General features: G+C 48.7%; 1 protein-coding gene across 1 annotated transcript in view; it reads left to right on the forward strand.

Moving 5' to 3' along the window:
- The first annotated feature begins 12,731 nt into the window (after positions 1 to 12,731).
- LOC133350055 (guanylate cyclase soluble subunit alpha-2-like) overlaps positions 12,732 to 18,669 on the forward strand; it is a 41,828-nt gene continuing 35,890 nt past the window's right edge. Inside the window, 2 exon segments of the mRNA XM_061564032.1 lie at positions 12,732 to 12,995; positions 13,817 to 15,068. Of these exon segments, the coding sequence (XP_061420016.1) occupies positions 14,754 to 15,068 (315 nt within the window). The 5' untranslated portion in view covers positions 12,732 to 12,995; positions 13,817 to 14,753.

An 18,669-nucleotide genomic window follows, 5' to 3' on the forward strand; every position in this document is an offset into this window, starting at 1 on the left:
CGCGTTACTTATAAATGTGTCGTAACCCTCCACCACCCGACACGGCCAATCAGCAAAAAAGTGTCACGTTCACAAAAGACAAATAGTTCACTGCTTTAGCCCACTGGTGTGTTGAAGCGTGAAACCACAACATTTACAATTTTTGGGTACGACGTTTCGCTGGTAATTGCTTCCAGCATCATCGGGCAATTCGCCAGAATGCTAAAGGCGATGCGGGGGCATCTTTGTCTTCGTTGGGAGGGCAATGCCCAAGCACGTGGCCAGGGGCTGCTGCCTGTGCCCGACTCGTCAGCTGTTGGGTGTTGGCCGAAGTTGACATGCGATGAACATCCCAACGTCATGGGTCGCGTGTCATTTTTTCACGCTTTTTTTTTACTCTGTTGTGGTCGTTGTATCAAATCTTGTAACTCAAGTTTAACCCACTTCCCAATTTGGTATCGACTGCAAACTTGGTATACTTATGTCATACTGATGACAATACTATATTATATCATAAAAAAATATATTTTTTTAATCATTATTTTTTATGTTATGTTTTGGCTTGGGTTTAATTGTCCACGGTCCGTTACGTTACGTTATGGCAAGCTTCGGGGCCACTTCCTGGAGTCGTGGAGTTCTGCCATTAATAGTACATTTCATAAAGGCGTGTTTAAAAAAAGTTTTTTTTTATATTACTTATTTGTCGTGTGTTCGCTCGCCATAAGGAGCGTGCATCTCAGCTGGGTCAGAGGCCCCGTTGAGCTGAGCGGTCTCCTGTGTTTTTTACAAGGACGTCCACAGCTCAAAGGCCGTGGACAGTGGCGACGGTGAGACACCGGTCGAGGTAGGAAGTGTGGCAACTATGTACGGCATAGCAAGGGGGAAACAGACACAAACACAACAAATATATTTACACGAAGCATGGCAGTCACGTGTCAGGTCGCTTCATCACACCAAGTGATCATGTTGCACGGCTGACATGCCTCTGCGATGAAGCAGGGTCATGGCCCGTAACGTTGGATAGTTTCGTTGTGTTTACCTATTTAGGCCAGTGTTGCTGACGACTGCAGTTGAGCTTGTGTTTAGTTCGTGTGTCATTTGAAATGTGCTGGCCACGTGGCACGGACCGTTAGTGATTTGATGTACGGGGGTCGTGGGTCATCACGTTGTATGAACAATCTTGACTGATCAACATTCTGAAGGTGCTGCCGAAGGGCTGGAAAGCTAAGTGACTGATGTCAGTTTAATGGTGTTCAGGAAGGTCCATAAAGCTCAAATGTGATGCAACTCCAGTCAGCGCCACGCTTAATAGACACATCTAACATAGATTGCTTTTTTATTGGGTTCCAAAAAATTAGAGCTTGGAGGCAGATTGGATTCACTCTTATAATAGGCTCAGCCTACATTTCCACAATCTTTCAGTTTTCTGAGAAGTTAACGACCCCTTAATCAGTGAACCAAAAACTTTGCCTTCCATGCAGTGTGACTGTAGAGCCAAAAGGGATGTTGCAATGTTACAGTGTCAGGAATCGTCTGGACTTTCATTGTTAGCTCTGAGGGCTGTGTTGATCTTGTTGTAGCCTAACAGGGCACAATACTTTCTATTGGCATTGCCGTTGATCTTGTCTGTTTGGCTTGTGGTGTCTCATTGCCCGGTATCTCCCAGAAACGCTTGCACACTCCCTTGTGTTATTTGATGCCAACCCAAGTTAGGGCGCCCCCGTGCCGAGATGTTATCTGCCTCGCCTGGTATCAGAGGTCGCAATCGGGTACCCGATACCCGTACCCTACCCGATACCCGGCTACCCGTACCCGGCCGGGTATCTGGTAGCGTACGGGTACGGGTAGGGTACGTTTGCGACCCTGGTGCGGCCGGGTACGGGTACGGGTAAGGAATCAATACCTGTTTGCGACCTCTGCTGGTATACAGGAGGTCATGGGTTAAATCCTGACCTTGACGGTGTCTGTATATTTGATGTTTGCATGTTCTCTCCGTGGTCGCGTGGATTTTTCTCTGGGTCCTCCGGTTTTCTCCTGCACATTTATAAACATCGCGCGTTTAGAGTATTTGGCTGCTGCTATACATGTCCACGTGATTAGCCGCTTCGTTGAGCTAAGTAATTTTTTTTTACATTTTTTATTTTAACAGGTAAGGCCCACTTACCACTTACCTGGTAAAAATGTTTTTAGAGTTGCAAGATACTAATTTTGTATTTTCCTGCCCCATTGTCTTTAAATCGGCTTACTTTGGCCGGCTGTGCTTTGAGACAAACGCAAAAGAGGCCTTGTATAATTTGGAGTGTGGTTTATTTCCATTTTGACTGTGAGAATTCAGGTGAGGTTGAGAATAAATCTTTTGAAAAACCAATCTCTGACTGGACTCTCTTTCCTGTTCATCGGTGGCCGTTGTCTGCGCTCGTGCGCCATTCGTATTTTCTCCAATTCACTCGTTTAAGAGATGATAGCCTCCCAAAAAACCTAACCGACCATCACAATGTTTAGTTAATTTGTGCGTGTTGACCTCTCCAATTAAATGTCGCATTCCTCTTGGTGACCCGGTTGCCGGCCGTTGCTCGCCGTGCCACACCGTCGCCGGTGCCGTGCGACTTTCTCGCCATCCCGCGTGACCGGATGGGAGCTCGAGCCCCGGATGGGGGAGAAGTCTTCACCGTGCCAGCGTGCCGGACACGGAGGGAAGCTTCGCGTCCGTGGCAAGCGAGCCGGGCTGGGACTCCGCTGCTCCACCATGCCGACGTTGCAGACGATGCTAATAGGGTTTTTCCCCTTTTTTCTGGCAACAAAATGACACCTTTTGCAAGGAATCATGCTTACATTAACCACAATACTTGCAGTCAAATTCAAACAAAAAACAATGCTCTGATAATTTTTTGTTTGCATTTGACTGCAAGTATTGTGGTTAATGTAAGCATGATTCCTTGCAAAAGGTGTCAGTTTTGTTGCCAGAAAAAAGGGGAAAAACCCTATTAGTATATTTTGGTACTGGCAAAGGAGGTCCCATGATGTTGTGGACGATGTCAGCATTGCGGAAGGACTCGACCGTGGTGGCCCCCTTCTCCCTCGTGGCCCTCGCCGTCCCTCTTTCTCTTCCCAATTCAACGATGCCTCATTACTTTTCCTCCCCCCCCCCAGCTTTCTGTCGACCCCCCCAGCTACGACCAGGCCTATCTCAACTCCTCCTTATCAATCCCTCTTGTTTTACCAAAACTACACCAGCACTTATGATCACCCAGTTTATAATTTCAAATTATTGTCATGCTATGTACAATTTTATTATTGTTGTAAAGCACCTTGGTAAATGCGCTATTTAAATCCCATTAAGGTAAAATTTTGCAGAGTTCTATGTATCCTATATGTTTGGCATTTTTATCCCAATTCATATCTCGCTGCTCTTGCCCATCCTGTCTTTGTTGTGCTTTCAGCCAGCAACATTTTATTACATATTTATTTCTTATAAAATATCTAATTTTTAAATATTTATATTATATTCTATATGTTTTATTTACAGATGAAGTTCCAGATGTTTCAGTTGGATTTGTACAGTCTATCCTTTCCAATGTGAAACATTAACAATATCCTGGACCATATAAATTTAATGTGGATATCATCAAAGATATAGGACCAGTTCGAGAAATACATTTAGTGGACATAGAAATGAAGTACTTTACGTCACTTGTGAAATGATGCCTACATAATTATTCTACTCAAAATTGGAGACAAACTGACTTATAAAGTGAAACCCAATCACATCATATCATGTATAGCCGTTTGCATGGAGAATACAGAGAGGAGAATAACGGGCATTTAGATACCAGCCAACCGTCGTGTCAGCAAGCTGGATTTAGGAAATATTTCTCTGCCATCCACCGCATGCATGGAAGAGGTGATTAATATCACATACCAGAATGTCTGGCCTTTGTAGGCATTTGAATTGGTGGAAATGGATGGAGTTATCCAAGCTGTCATAAAACAAGAGCGAAACATGTTTAGAAATTACGTAAAATGTACAAAGATGGGCCAGATACGGAGAGGTTTCATGAAGAAAAAATCATATATATCAATGGTTAAGCTCTCACCAACATTATTCGCAGACATATCAAATATTTTCTGAATATCGGATTGGAGAAATGATGACAAACATACATGGGAGAGAAAAAAACATTAAACATCTCAGATTTGCTGACAATGAAAGGGAAATCATTGCAGGAAATGATCAAATAACTTAATGAAGAAGGCTGTTAGGCTGAGCTCAAGATAAATTATCAAAACAACAGGTCCTGAACAACAAGTTCGCTAAACAAATTAAGAGATTGGTTGGATGGACAAAAATAGAAAACACATTCACAGTATATTCAAGAATATAATAATACAACTTGCCTTATTTTCTTGTTTTTTTCGGTAAAGTCACGTAGAAGGGAAATAATAAAATAATAAAAATATAAAACAATAAAAATCTCACGACGTTTCGACTGCGACACAATCATCATCTTGCTGTGAATTTCACACCTGATGACGGTTGCTTGTGTTGCAGTCGAAACGTCGTGAGAATTTTTATTGTTTCATATTTTTATTATTATTTTATTATTACCCTTCTACGTGACTTACCGAAAGAACCAAGAATATGAATCCCTGCAGTCACGAAAGCTTGAAAACAACTTACCTTGCATGGAAATCGCCTGGACTGTTGACTCCTTTACATATCGCAAACAACTTGGAAATGTGTGTGTGCATTATTAAGTGAAAGCGTATTATAAATTATACATTTATGCAATCGCAAAGCACATTTCAGTAAAGCGGAGCTTGCCAAACATGTCATGCCATGCGTTCCTGTCTTTCTTCCTACGACGCGCATCGAACAATCGTTTGACAGCGACATCAGCCATGATCGATTCACTGCTGGATGAACACTTCCCAACGTCATCGCCATTCTTCGCACTCCCTTGATGCCACATTTCATCTCGTGCCTGCAACACGAGCTGACTTCATCGCTCCGTCTCCGCTGCGGTCGTGATTTTGGCCGGTTTTTTCTCTCCTTCGGCTGCCACTACGTAACCGGTCTCGACCATGCTCACTGATTTTAACAGTCAAACACGTGACCTTAATTCGCGTGTTTTACTCTGCTATTTGATATAGCGTTGCAGGAGATGTTAAGTACCTCGCCTGGTATACAGGAGGTCGTGGGTTCGATCCCAATCCTGGCGCCTGTACATTTGGAGTCTGCGTGTCTCTCTCCCCGTGGTGGTGTGGATTTTTCTCCTGATCCTCCTGCTTTTTCCCCTCCACATTTAAAAACATGCTTTTGGAGTATTTGGCTGCTATCAAATTCCGCATAATAAGCTATTTATTTGAGCTGTCACATGTGACCAGATCGCTTCCTAAGAAGAGCTCATAGCTCAGTGGGCCTTACCTGGTCAAATAAAGTTTAGTTTAACTGTACTGAAAGACGGGAAGAAGAACACATGGACCAGAGAACACACGCACATTTAATGCATCATATTGACATTTAGGAAAACTAAAAGAGGCCCTGGGCAGGACGAAACTGGTGACGAAGGCAGCCAAAGGAGAGAACGCGTCCAAGGGAACAACCGTCATGGAGACGGAGCGGTGAGATCGGTCGATGTGCAGAAGCGAGATGGATCGTAGTACTGTGATGGATGACGAAGACGTGGGAAGGCCTTCATCCGGGACTGGATAGAATGAATGTTGATGATGATGGACGAGTCATTATCATGAGTGATGTGCAAAAATCGTACAACCCTAGCTGAAGAATAAGGATTGTCTGACCATATCGTACCACGCTCATCAGTGCGGGTTGGTGATGGGGAGCAGACAGGACCGGTTGAGACATCACTTTGCCGCTGATGTTCACCGTGGCCGGGAATACAGTCAGATCTCAAGTTCCCCAGGTGTGTAGGTGTGCTACGCTAACCGCTGCTCCACCGCTCCATGGATTCACCCCCGGGCGATTACATTCATTGGTTGCGATCCGTGCGGCGATTTAATCGACTGAGCGGTTCTCAGAGAAGCACAACATCTCCCGTTCGTCACTGAACGGCGGCGGCATCAGCTATTGTGCCAGGCTAGGTGTTGCGGATTTGATTGACAGGTGACATGGCAGATGCCCTCACCTGCGCTCCCTGCCGTGTCACCACAAGTCATGATCCGGGCAACAATAACAAGACACAATGCACCCTCCAGTGCTGTTAGCGAGCGCATATCACCGCATTCCATTCGTATTCCAAAGCGAATGTTGGGGCGGAGGGAGGAGCGGGGAGTGGGCGTGCGTCTTATAATCCGGTAGCTGTGTGTGTTCATGTTGCTAGATTTGTTGACACACCGCGCGCACAGATTGTTGGGGGGTGGCGTCTTTCTTTCCGGAGCGTCTTCAATAATCTGGTTGGTGACTGTCACAGTCAGCTGAACGGCTGAATGGCGCTGGCGAGGAATCATCCCCAGTGAGGAGCTCGCATCTGGCCCCAATTCCAAATGTCTCACGTGGCGGAGCCTAAACAGACTGGGAGTGGGTTTCGGCAGATGCAACTCTCTCGTGAAATCTTCACGGGGCTTCTGCGCAGCCGAACAATCTGCTTGTCAGGAGAAGCGAACCTGAGATGGCCTGCAGCACCCACAATGCACTCCTCAAGATTTGAGAATGCCAACTCCAGAAGCGGTGACCTGTGCAGAATATTTGGCAAGGAGTATTATGATCATGGGACCTCTCTTGCTAGTATCAAAATATAAGAATAGGTTTTACCCTTTCTGGCAATTAAACAGTTGTGGTAACGTGTCAAACACCAATATTTTGTAAGGAATCATGTCTGCATTAACCGCATATACTTGTGGTGAACATGCAAAAAAGACATGCTCTGATCGTATATGATGCATTGTATTTGAAACGGATTGGTCCACACCAGAGACAGCTTCCTTTCGAGCCTCGTCTCAGGCAGTGTTAGACCAGAGGACAACACGAAAAGGCGACTAAATAGGTTGGACAGAAAACAACAAGAGGAAGCTGAACGGCAAACTCGCTCTACTGGACGTCTGTGGAAGAACAAAGAATGAGCTTCTCATCTCATCGGATTCCTTCAATCGACGACGAAATTCCGACTTAGTTTATTATGTTTTATTATTTTATTACTTCATTTCTACGTGACTTTACCGAAAGAACCAAGAAGATAAATTCCGACTGTGAATGCAGCAGAGGGCGCAGTGCTTCAACGCCACGCCGGGTTCCCGAATGCGCCCCAGGTCACGCATCATCAAAACCTGTCGGGCACCCACTCCGAGGTTGACAGAACTTCAGAACTGGTACAAAACTGACACCTTTATACAAGGCATCATGTTTGCAATAACCACAACACAAGTAGTCAAAAATGCAAACAAAAAGAAGCAACTCTGATAATGATAATAATATGCACTGTCCTTGAAGTTGATTGGTCCACACCCGAGACGGCTTTCTTTAGAGCCTAGTCCCCATTGGTGTTGGACCAGATGACACCAGAAGGCGTACAAGGATAGTGCATATTATTATTATCATTATCAGAGTTGCTTCTTTTTGTTGGCATTTTTGACTACTTGTGTTGTGGTTATTGCAAACATGATGCCTTGAATAAAGGTGTCAGTTTTGTACCAGTTTAAAAGGGTAAAAACCTACTACTATATTTTGCCACTGATAAAAGAGATCTCATAGTGAGAACTTCAGAAGGTTCTCATTTGCTCACGCGATCATTGGCGGCGAAGCACGTGTCTCTGATGACCCCGGCGGGGAATGCGTGGCCTGAACAAATACGTCGCCCGTACAAAGTCATGGCAATCCATCGGTACGACCGGAGTTTTACCGAAATTGGGTGGTGTTGCTCCCAATTTCTGATCTTGTCCCATTGACTCTCTAACTCTCTCGACGGCGAGCTAAGCGAAGGACTTGCTCGATGGCTGAGGCGACACGCGTACCGCATTCCCCAAAATTGAGGTGCGTCTTATAATCCGGCAGCTCTGGGTGTGTGTGGGGGGGGGGGCGGTAGTGTGGCAGTTAGCACGCGCTGCGCTACGAACCCGGCGACGATTACCTGAACCGGATCGTGGGTCTCCCCTAGGTCGACTAAGCCTCAAATGAGTACCCGGTGCGATATGTAAACATCGCCACTGGGGGAGACAAAGGCGGCCGGGCGTGGTGCTGGACACCCTCGTGTGCCGTTGCGGCCTTCATAGATGCTCGCGAACAGCACTTGCCCCAACGGTCTGTTAAGGCTATACGGGGGATCTTTGTCTAAACTTGTCTACCTTAATTCACACGGGGCACACATTTGTGGCGCGCGCGTCTGATTTTCCGAAGCGTTTTTGTTTTGTTTTTCCCTTCGGAGAATACGTTTGTAGCTCGTATGCTCCGAGTTTCAAGAATCTTTCAAAACATACATCTTGAGAGTACCCAAATTTATGAGTTAATCAATAGTGTCGTTTATTTAAGGCATACCAAGTCCATGGGGGACCCCCCCCCCACGCCTTCAAACTAAACCAAGAAGTATTACCCTTGAGCTACACCCATTTCAAACCTTTTAAAACAGTCTGCCTCAGCAGCAGACCATGCTTTCCCACTTGAAGCACTGACCTCTCGCGTGACCTTCACTCAAGGCGTTGGGGGTGGGGGGGCATACAGGATCTCAGTGGGAGGCACGGCGCTCCGGAGTCAACGTTAAACTGACGAGAAACAATGCAACACGTTGGACAAGCAGAAAGAGGAACGATGTGGTGACGACCATTTGCTTTCGTCTGTCACCCACTCTGCTGCAGCAGCTCGCGTTCCCCACAAATGTGCAAATTGTGACGCACAGGGTATGTATGCTGCATTGACCTGACGGTAAGACTTGAGAAGAACGTGCAAATTTCGATCTAAAGCTTCTTTCGTGACTGCAGGGATTCATATTCTTGGTTCTTTCGGTAAAGTCACGTAGAAGGGAAATAATAAAATAATAAAAATAAAACATTATAAAAATAATTATCACGACGTTTCGGCCACAATGCAAGCAGCCGTCCTCAGGTGAAGAACCGGTCTGTCGGAAAGACACGCCGGCTTGTACCCGCCCTCACAGTCGGGCATATTTGCGGAATACACCACGCCGCCGTTGACCCTGGCCATTGACCGAGTAACCCAATGTTCCTACCAGCTCCCTCCGCAGAAATGTGTTTATACGGGGGGGGGGGGGGGGTACGTCCTCACTGGATATGTTCTAAGTACTCTACAAGCTAGTCCAGATGTCTTGTGACCCCCCCCCCCAAATTAATTTGACCCCTATACATTCGTTTCCTTTCCATATTAACTTTTGTTTTAAATTAACCTTTCAAAAGATAGTTTTAGGGAATGAAATGGCGGGGTTCACAAGACACGTGGACCACCACCCTGTCCTGCAGGCTGCTGTCGGCAGGCGGTAAGTGGCATTCCATCTCGAGGTCTATCCTCGACGCTGATGTTCCGAGTGAGGAACTATCTTCTGGGTCGCCGGAGGGCACAGATCGGGCTGAAACGAAGCACTGCGTATGGGCATCAACGTTTGTGACTAGAATCGGGTTTTTTTTTTTGTAAGAACGGATAAATGTATTTTTGTCGTTTTAGTTTGCAAATTGTCAGCCGATTAACAAATAATTCGGAACCCGCCCGATCTCGTCAGAAGCTAAGCAGATGTGAGCCTGGTCAGCACTCGGATGAGTTTACCACCACGACTTGTCGGGGGTTTAGCGGTTGGCCAGCGAATGGCATTGCTCAGTGCAACCCCCTCGCGTGCGTGATGGCGTGCCCGGAGAAAACCACCCACACGCACGAGGGGATAACACCCAAATCACTCCCACAGATGACACTTATTCAACAATTCTGTACTGCCTCCCCATGGCCACCTCGCAGAGCAGACACAAACATTATGAAACCCAGGATACAACAATTATTTGTTGGCCTTCATCCAGCAGTGGGTAGACAATGTCTGTTGATGATGTTGATGACAAGGATGTATTTAAATGGACTCAATGTATGCAACGTGCCTATGTGCGTGCATATACCGTCGAGTAGTCTAATTAATTACACACATGTATATATTCTCTGCTGTGAACGTGCTGCACAGGTAGTCATAATTGGTACTAATTTGGTGGGGGGGGGGGGGGAGTTGTAATAGTTTTTTTTTTAAGAATGTTAGGACATTGTTAAAGAACGTAATAAAATAAAAGTTTGTAAAGTTGGGCTGTTGTTGAGTCACACGCAACAAGTTGGTTAAACACGTTACAAAATGTAGCTGAATCTGGATAACAAGCGTAATTATAACCCGAAAAGACCCGGTTCGTATTGATGTAATACAGAGTAAGAGAGGGAGGTGGGAGAGCAGATTTTTTTTTTACTATTTTGGAAAACCGAACGTGATACTGAAAAGTAACTCAAATGTGCCAAAAGAAAAAACAAGTATAACCCATAAAAACAAAATTTTTCACTATAAATCCTTTATATGCGTGGCGGCTAGAGTCCTCTCGTCCTCTGGCTTGAGATGCTGCCACCTATGGGTCAGATGATTGCATTGCACCATTAAGCAATTGGTAATTAAATATAATATTTTTGTCCTAAAAAGTGTAAAATTTTGGGAAAATGTTTTCACGAACATTAATTGTCACACACAACGAGTCTGTGTGGAAAATGTCAGTTCGATTAAATCATGGGAAGTGGGTTAAAAAACGACCGAAAGATTTGCACGGCCGTAAGCAAGCAAGCGAACTTAATAAAAAGGATTTAAAAAACGCTTTCACTCAGTGGGCATCACCTGTTACGCCTCCTTAATTGATAATGAGCACCGACATTGAGACAGAGAACATCGGACGAAGTCGACCAGTGCGTAAACTGTGAACCGCAGCACAAACGCAAATGAGAGACATCCTAAAATAACGATAGGTTTTGCCCTTTCTGGCAATAAAACAGTTGTGTTAGGATGTTAAAACACCATACCGAATCCATTTTTCATGGAATGATGTCTGCATTAACCAAACGTACTTGTGATATTATATGAATTGTCTTTGAAACTCATTGGACCACACTAGAGACAGCTTTCTGTGGGCTTGTCACTGTGAAGATGAGGCACAGTGCCGGATTGTCCTAGTAGCAAAAGTAGCTACTAAATATGTATGTAGTTACTACATATGTAGTAGCTACGGGCCCCGCACTTTCAAGGGCCCCGCGCTAAATGATTTCAAGTTATCAAACTCCGGTTCAGTGATTCTGCACTTGCTCTATTACTATAGTACTATACTGCCTTCAACTTTTACGAACGACTGGGTGTTTAAGGTTAGCGATTTGTCGTATTATCTGGCTGTATAGCAAATGAAAAAAATACAATTACTTTACTATGCAATAAAAATGTGTGTTTAAATGTTTTTTTAAGGCCCCTTTATAACATATGCTACAGGCCCCGCACTTGCTTAATCCGGCACTGGAGAGGCAATCGGGCTTTGCGAGAAGTCGGCGGATTGTCATCACCTACTATGGAACGGTAGCCAGGGAGTGGAACGCCTACCCGGGAGATGGAGCGATGAGATCAGAGTGTGCTCAAGGTGGGTGTTGTGGCGTCGCACGAACTTTTAGAGATGGCCACGATTGGGGGGGAGGGGGGGAGGCATCTATCCAGTAGTGGATAGATCATAGCCTATGATCATGAATTGCTCGGACTGGAGAATTGTTCATTGCTACGATTTTGCTAAATTCTCATTGTTGCCCAGACTGACGTTCACTTCTAATAATAGTTCAATTTGTAACGCGCGCAAATTTGCAGACGTAGTGGCGGCAACTGAGAGGCGAGGAGCCAAGCTCAGAGTCGCTCAAAAGCATGATTGTAGAGGTGATTTTTAAGTGTCTCTTGAAGGAGGCGATTGAGGTGATGCTGCGAATGTGCAGAGGGATATCATTCCAGACTGTTGGGGCTGCCACCGAGAAGCGGCGCATAGACACGATGACCATCCTGGATCTTGGTATCAAGAGGAGGTCGTGAGTCGCGCTGCGCAGGCATCTGCCGTGTGCTGAGCTGCAAGTTGTCAATAATGAAGAAAGGTGTGTAGGCGCGCTCCAATCCTGAGTTCGGTGCGGGGCGCGTTCGAAGCGCACGTGCTGACGATGCGTCGGCGCACGTGCTGACAATGCGTCGACGCACGTGCTGCCATTCCCCACCGCCGGCGATCGTGTGCACTCAGCAGTCTGAGCTGCGCGGTGAAACATCTCCTCCTCCCCACCTCGAAACACGGCACAGCCACTCACGGAGGGAGCGGTACACGCTGGGACGTGTGGGGGATGATGCCAGATATTTCGTAGCAACTGCAGACACAGCCACCGCTACAAAGAAAAGGCAAACATCCCCGAGTGTTGGGACACGTGCTGTTCGCGAGCACCTATGGTGTGGCCGGGTACCACGCTCGTGCCACCTTTGTCTCCCCGGTGCTGCTGTTTGAGGCTGCTTTGACCGAGGAGAGGCCCAGGACCGGTTCGGACAACATTTCCCACTGCTATTAGCAGCGGCCGGGGATCGAACTCTGGTGGCCCGGGTCCGTAGCGCGGCGCGCTGAAAGCTGCGTGACCGCTCCACCCCTTGTCACTATCGCCGCCACACATCACCACGAGCGCGCCTCCCCTCGCTCTCTCCTCCCTCTCCCCTCCCACTCTTCCCCGTGGTTTCAACGCGCGCTCCACGGGAGTAGTGAAGCAGATGAGGGCTGGCGCTGGACTTTCAGAACACTTCGTTCATTCCTCGCCGCTGCGTGCTGCAAGCCGCCGCTGCTGCTGGGTTAAGCTCGTGTATTTTTATCCTGCGCGAGTTACATCAGTGGAAGCGGACGCGTGGATGTACGAACGGCACACTGGCATTTGTCAGTGCACGGAGAGGTATCTGTGGTAGTCGTAGAGTGCGCCGTGCGAGCGACCGCATCGGTTTTACGCACAGCATCTGTCCGTCGTGATGCCTCCCCTGCCTTCCTCCGCGCTCTCAAAGGTAACCATAGAACGACATCATTATTATTGCATGTTCGTGTTACACGTGCATACACTGGGCTGGGATGCTGCCGTGATTGTCGTGGTTTGGAGAACGGGACATTTTACAATCCAGAGGTCCACGGCTCGATCTTCCGGCGCGGCAGTTAAGTTACAACCGCAGCTACATTTCTGAAGTCTGGCGTGTTCGTCCACAGCAGTATCAATGGGTACAGTTGGCGGGTCACGCCGTGGTGGGGTAAAGAGTGGGTAGTAGACGTCTGGCCAGCGTGGAAGAGTAGGCCAATTATTTATGCCGGGTGGAACAATAATAATTAGTACGCTGCGCAATGAACCTGACCCACCCGAAATTCGATTCCCGGCCACGGCTAACATCCGTGGCAAGTGGCTGCCCCCCCCCCCCCCCCCCCACGGGCTCACTACTGATTGAGCATGGCAGCAGTGAAAATGTGTTCATAATTGAACACGCGTGTGCTCGCTGCCGTCCGCGGCGAGTGTTGGGTTCGTTAAAATGGCACGTGCGTGCGGAATGCGCCACACGGCTCCGCGACGAGTTGCGTTGCGTGCCTGCTATTGTTATATAACGACGCGTTGAGCAAGCCTCTTGTGCCGCCCATGTGCGCGGTCAAATCGTGAAACAATGCGCGCGCCAAGGTGCACTGCTGCTCGATCTTAAACCCGGTGGTGGCCGTGTGTGTCCACGATCCCCGACGGTCACGCGGGTCGCTGCAGATGATTGTAAGAGACCGCTAAAGACACACTGCATTATTCATTATCTCTCACCGCCCCATCATTCCTCTCCCACCCCTTCGTCTCTGGCAGTGAGTGGGACTCGGCGTGCGGAATGCATTGCCTCGCCTGAGCGGTCGGCAACGAACAACGCAGAGAGATCGCGACGGGGGGGGGGGGGGGGCGAGGAGGCTCGCGGACGCCGACTTGACGGACGATGACGGAGGCAGAGAGGAGGCGAAGTGCGGCCACCGCATCCACTCCCCGCTCGGTCGCCCATTGATGCTGCTGCTGGCTACGCGGTGCGCCGTGGCGGAGTCCTTTTGAAAGGCAGTATCTATTGATATCGCACGTTTTTATACGCCGGCCGCTTTGAAGTGTGTTCATAAATAGCGCATGACAAAAAAAATCACCCCCCCCCCTCTCTTCCCCCCGCTGCCCACCCCATGAAGATATAACACCGTAGCGAGGAGTGGTATTTGATGGCGCAAAGCGAGTACAGCCGTTTGGCCACTCCACCACCAGTGGCCCTGCCGTCGATGACCGCGACTTCGTGATCCCGTGGAAGACGCGACGGAAGAAGGGGAGCGACGCGGTGGTGATGGTGGTGGATGGGCAGAGCGGGGCATGTGACTGCTGCTGTGGCTGGGGATCGTGCGATGCTCTGACGATGCGGGCTGCCACACGCTGTGCCGCGCGCGTGCAACAACAGTGACGACGACGAGTGGCACCACCGCTCGCACCGAATCGAGAGACCCGCGGCGAAGGTGTTGAAGTGACACTGCCCGCGGCGCGCGAGCACGCGATGCGACGCAGCGTCCGCGATGACTCCTCAAGGCAATTTGCTTCTAGAAGATCCTCGTACTAAATGCGCTACAAGTGGAACCCAATTATTGACACCCCCTTCCTCCCACCCTCCAACCCCCCACGAGAGCTAGAGTCAACGGTTGCCGCTATGCACGGCACGCGGGTGTAGAATGGTAGCAGAAGCAGCGGCAGCAGCAGCAGCAGGAACCTCCCAACCTTCAGCATGGAGAACAGCGAAGCGAACAGCAGCGAAGGGCGCAACGGCCGAAAGGTCTCCACTGCCTCGAGCCATTCCAGCGAGGGCGGATCTCCCGATCGAGTTGAGGGCGGCGGCTGGGCAGGAGGAGGAGGAGGTGGAGGAGGAGGTGGTGGAGGAGGTTTCGGCGGCGGCTGTCCGTTCAGCCGCTTTGGGAGGCTGCAGGCCGGCCCACCTGTGGCTTCCGGAGCGACGTCTCCCGGACCCCGCTCGGCCGCCGCGCGCAGACCCGTCAATTTGGACGTGTTGGGAGAGTGCATTCGCAAGATGGTGTGTCCCACGGTGAGTGAGCTCCCCTCCGAGACTCTCCCCCCCCCCCCACCTCATCACTTCCCTCCTCCGAGACCCCCCCCCATTACACTCCCCCACCCCTCCTCGGATGGGAGCGATTGAGCGCAGGAATGCGGACAGGAGGTGTATGCGTGTTGAACTTCGTTTGCACCGTACGTAGCCAACCGTGCTAATCGGAGGTGCGTGGGGAGAGGGACAACAAACCAAACACACAAATCGGCGCTAAGTTAATGAGTTCTATTCCTCGATCATTTCAACGAGCATCGCTGCTGTGGCTTCCTGCGATGGCGATGAGATGCGTAAATGAGTGTAAAGCGCGTGCGAGCGTTGTCAGCCAACTTTGTTTTCCAATCATGCGAAATGTAGTCGACTCAAAACTAAAGAATGAGTGTGGTAAAGCTCACCGATACGGTGTCATTTGTTGGTAGTGTGCCAAAATAACTCCCACGACCAGCACGGCGAGGGAAGGGCCTCATCCAGCAGTGGATTGATAAAGGGCTGTTTTAATTGCAAAAAACAACAACGATTCCAAACACTTCCGTTGATTTTAGTTGTAGTGTAATTCAGCGTAATGTATCTACTGAACGCGTCTCGAGGGCTAATGGAAGTGTCTGTACCATCTCGTCAAGTGTCTGCTTGGCGAGATGTTCGTTCGTAGAGCGACATCCGACACACTTGGATAGCGAGCTTGTCCACGTGGCGCAGCGGTGAGCGCAAAACCCGGAAATCTGAGTTCGATTGGCAGTCAAAGTCAACATCGTCGGAGAGTAAAAAGCTGAACGGGTTAATAATGATAATAATAGTTAAATTTGTAACGCGCGCAAATTTGCGGACGTAACGGCCGCAAACTCAGAGGCGCGGAGCCAAGCTCAGGGTCGCTCGAAAGCGCGTGGCTGTAGAGGTGAGATTTTAAGTGTCTCTTGAAGGAGGCGATTGAGGTGATGCTGCGAATGTGCAGAGGGATGACGGCGTTCCAGACTGTTGGGGCTGCCACCGAGAAGCGGCGCATAGACATGACCATCCTGGATCTTGGTATCGAGAGGAGGTCGTGAGTCGCGCTGCGCAGGCATCTGCCGCGTGCTGAGCTGCAAGTTGTCAATAATGAAGAAAGGTATGGCGGGCAGGCAGATGTGAAGGCGTTGTGGCGGGCATCCCAGTCCGCCTCCACCCCCCATGCTCTGCCCCTTACACCAAACCACGCTTACCGACGTGGTGAAGTATATTCCAAACTGCTCCAGCAGTAGATTTGACAATCGTACTGGAGCAATAGGTGTCAGCTGGGTGATGAGTGTTCGCAGACACTGCTGTGCGCACGTGTTCGCGGTTGTGCTTGCAAAGCTTCTGCCGATGTGTTTTCTGTCAGTACGTATGTTGAACTTCCTTCGCACCGTACGAAAGCCGACCGTGCTAATCGGTTGATCTGTGGTTCCGCGCGATTTTTCGAATCTATCAGAATGTGGAGCAAAACGTCGGACATTCATGCCTAACACAAGCACGCGGTGATCCATAATAATATCGTGGTAATTATGACTCGGCACTGCAGGCACGCGTGCGGAGCGATGTTGCCGTGATTGCACAGCACGAGAGAGAGAAAGCAGCAGCTTGCACTGTTGACGGCAGGGCATTCAACAACGTTTTCCTAAATTTAGACGCGAGCAATTGTGTGTTTCTGCTTTGTTCCTTGAACGCGCAGCGCATCTGTGCAGAGCAAATGATGTATCTCTCTCTCTCTCTCTCCGTCTCGCTGTGGCCATTCCGTGTGCTGTTATTCACAATCATGGGGTTTTATATGATGTTTTTTTTATTTTCTTTGTTGTTAACTTCTTTTCCACGCGTGCACAACAAAGCAATAGGTGCACTGAAGGTCATAACGTGGGGTTTTTATTTATTTATTGTCACGGTGATGAAAGGAATATCTCGACGTTTCGGCTGACTGACCTTCATGAAATACTGAGATTTACACAGATAGTCTTGTAATATACTGGAGGGCGTAGGTGTGTGTGCGTGGTCGTGTGATGTAAGATGATGGAATTTGGTGAATTGAGCCTGGACAAATGACTGTCTCACCACGTCTCAAAATAAAGAATCAGTCTACCAGCCAGCCGATCAGCCTTCCGGACGAATGTTTAAGAAATAGTTTTATTTAAGCAGGAAAATTCCGCACCAGTATTCGGCATTATGGGTTTTAACAAATGCTGCTGTCATATATTATATGATAGCTACTACTATTCTTGTTTACAGCCCCTTTGTCCATCCACTGCTGGATACACTCCTCGCTCACGGAGGCGGTCCATGTGACCATATTTCACCACCTTGGTCAATGTGGGTTGGTGACGAGCACTGGCCACCGATGTTAGCTGCAATCGGGAATTGAGGTCGGGTCGCCAGGGCGGTTGACATACCCCGATGCGCCGACTACTGCACAACCGCTGTACACGCATGTACCTCTGTACACGCATGTACCGATGTACACTCATGCATCGGGCCAGACGTTATCATTCACGACAGCCACCGTCCACTTACAGCAGCGGTTCTCAGAGTGTGGAGCAGCACCAGCGGTCCGTGACGGTCCTCCAGATCAGGGGGTCGGCAACCAACATAACAAGAAGAGGCTTTGTTGATGTTGTTGTTGCGAATTCGGTAATATGAGACAAAAATCCAAACGCAATATTTCAGGAGCCGCAATGCACTGTGCGGTGAATGTGGGACGGTGCTGCTCCTCGATGAACGACGTCACGCAGCGGCGGCTTTAAAGAGCCGCCGCTGGTTGCCGACTCCTGTTCCACGTGGTTCGCGAGCTGATGCAAATGCAGGTTGATTCGGAAATGATGACGATTGGTTACTTTTTTACACGTGTATGATATTCTATTTAAAAATGAAGCTCGGTAAATTACTCCCGATGAAACTAACATAACACTAAGATATAAATGCCAGCCCTAAAAAATAAAAATTATAGCTGCGTTAAAAATATATATTTAGATGTTTCGATAATATGAATCATAACTTAAAGCTTTCGTGACTGCAGGAATTCATATTCTTTTGGTCTTTCGGTAAAGGCACGTAGATAGAATACATAAATAAATCACGACGTTTCGATCGCAACACTAACCTGGCTTTGCCGAAAGACCCAAAGAATATGAATAATATGAATCATGTTGTATTACAGTCCTGGCATTTGTAGATTCGCAAAAGCGTTTTTTTCACGAGGGGTGGGCTTGACTGGGTGGTCCGTGGAAATGTGTGCAGGGCAAAAGAGTTTGAGAATCGACGCCGATCATCACTGATCATTACACGCTCCACCAAGCAGCGCCGTGCCCATGCGATTGCTATGCCAAACGGCACGGCCCTTCGCTCAAGTGCCTAATCGAGACGCGAATCTACGCGGATGGGTTGGCGCTCCTAATTGATCGACAGATGTGAGGAGCGGCACTGCGAACGACTTCGCGCTACAGAAGCCCGAGCGCGTGCACGAGGCAAATGCACTGCGGCAGAAATGACTCCCCCCCCCACCATTCCCCCCCCCACCACCATCTTCCCCCCACCATCCCCCCCACCATCCCCCCACCATCCCCCCCCCCCACCATCTTCCCCC

The sequence above is a fragment of the Lethenteron reissneri genome, chromosome 32 (assembly GCF_015708825.2).
Source record: "Lethenteron reissneri isolate LAM-NWPU_2019-01 chromosome 32, ASM1570882v1, whole genome shotgun sequence".
Lineage (NCBI taxonomy): Eukaryota > Metazoa > Chordata > Hyperoartia > Petromyzontiformes > Petromyzontidae > Lethenteron > Lethenteron reissneri.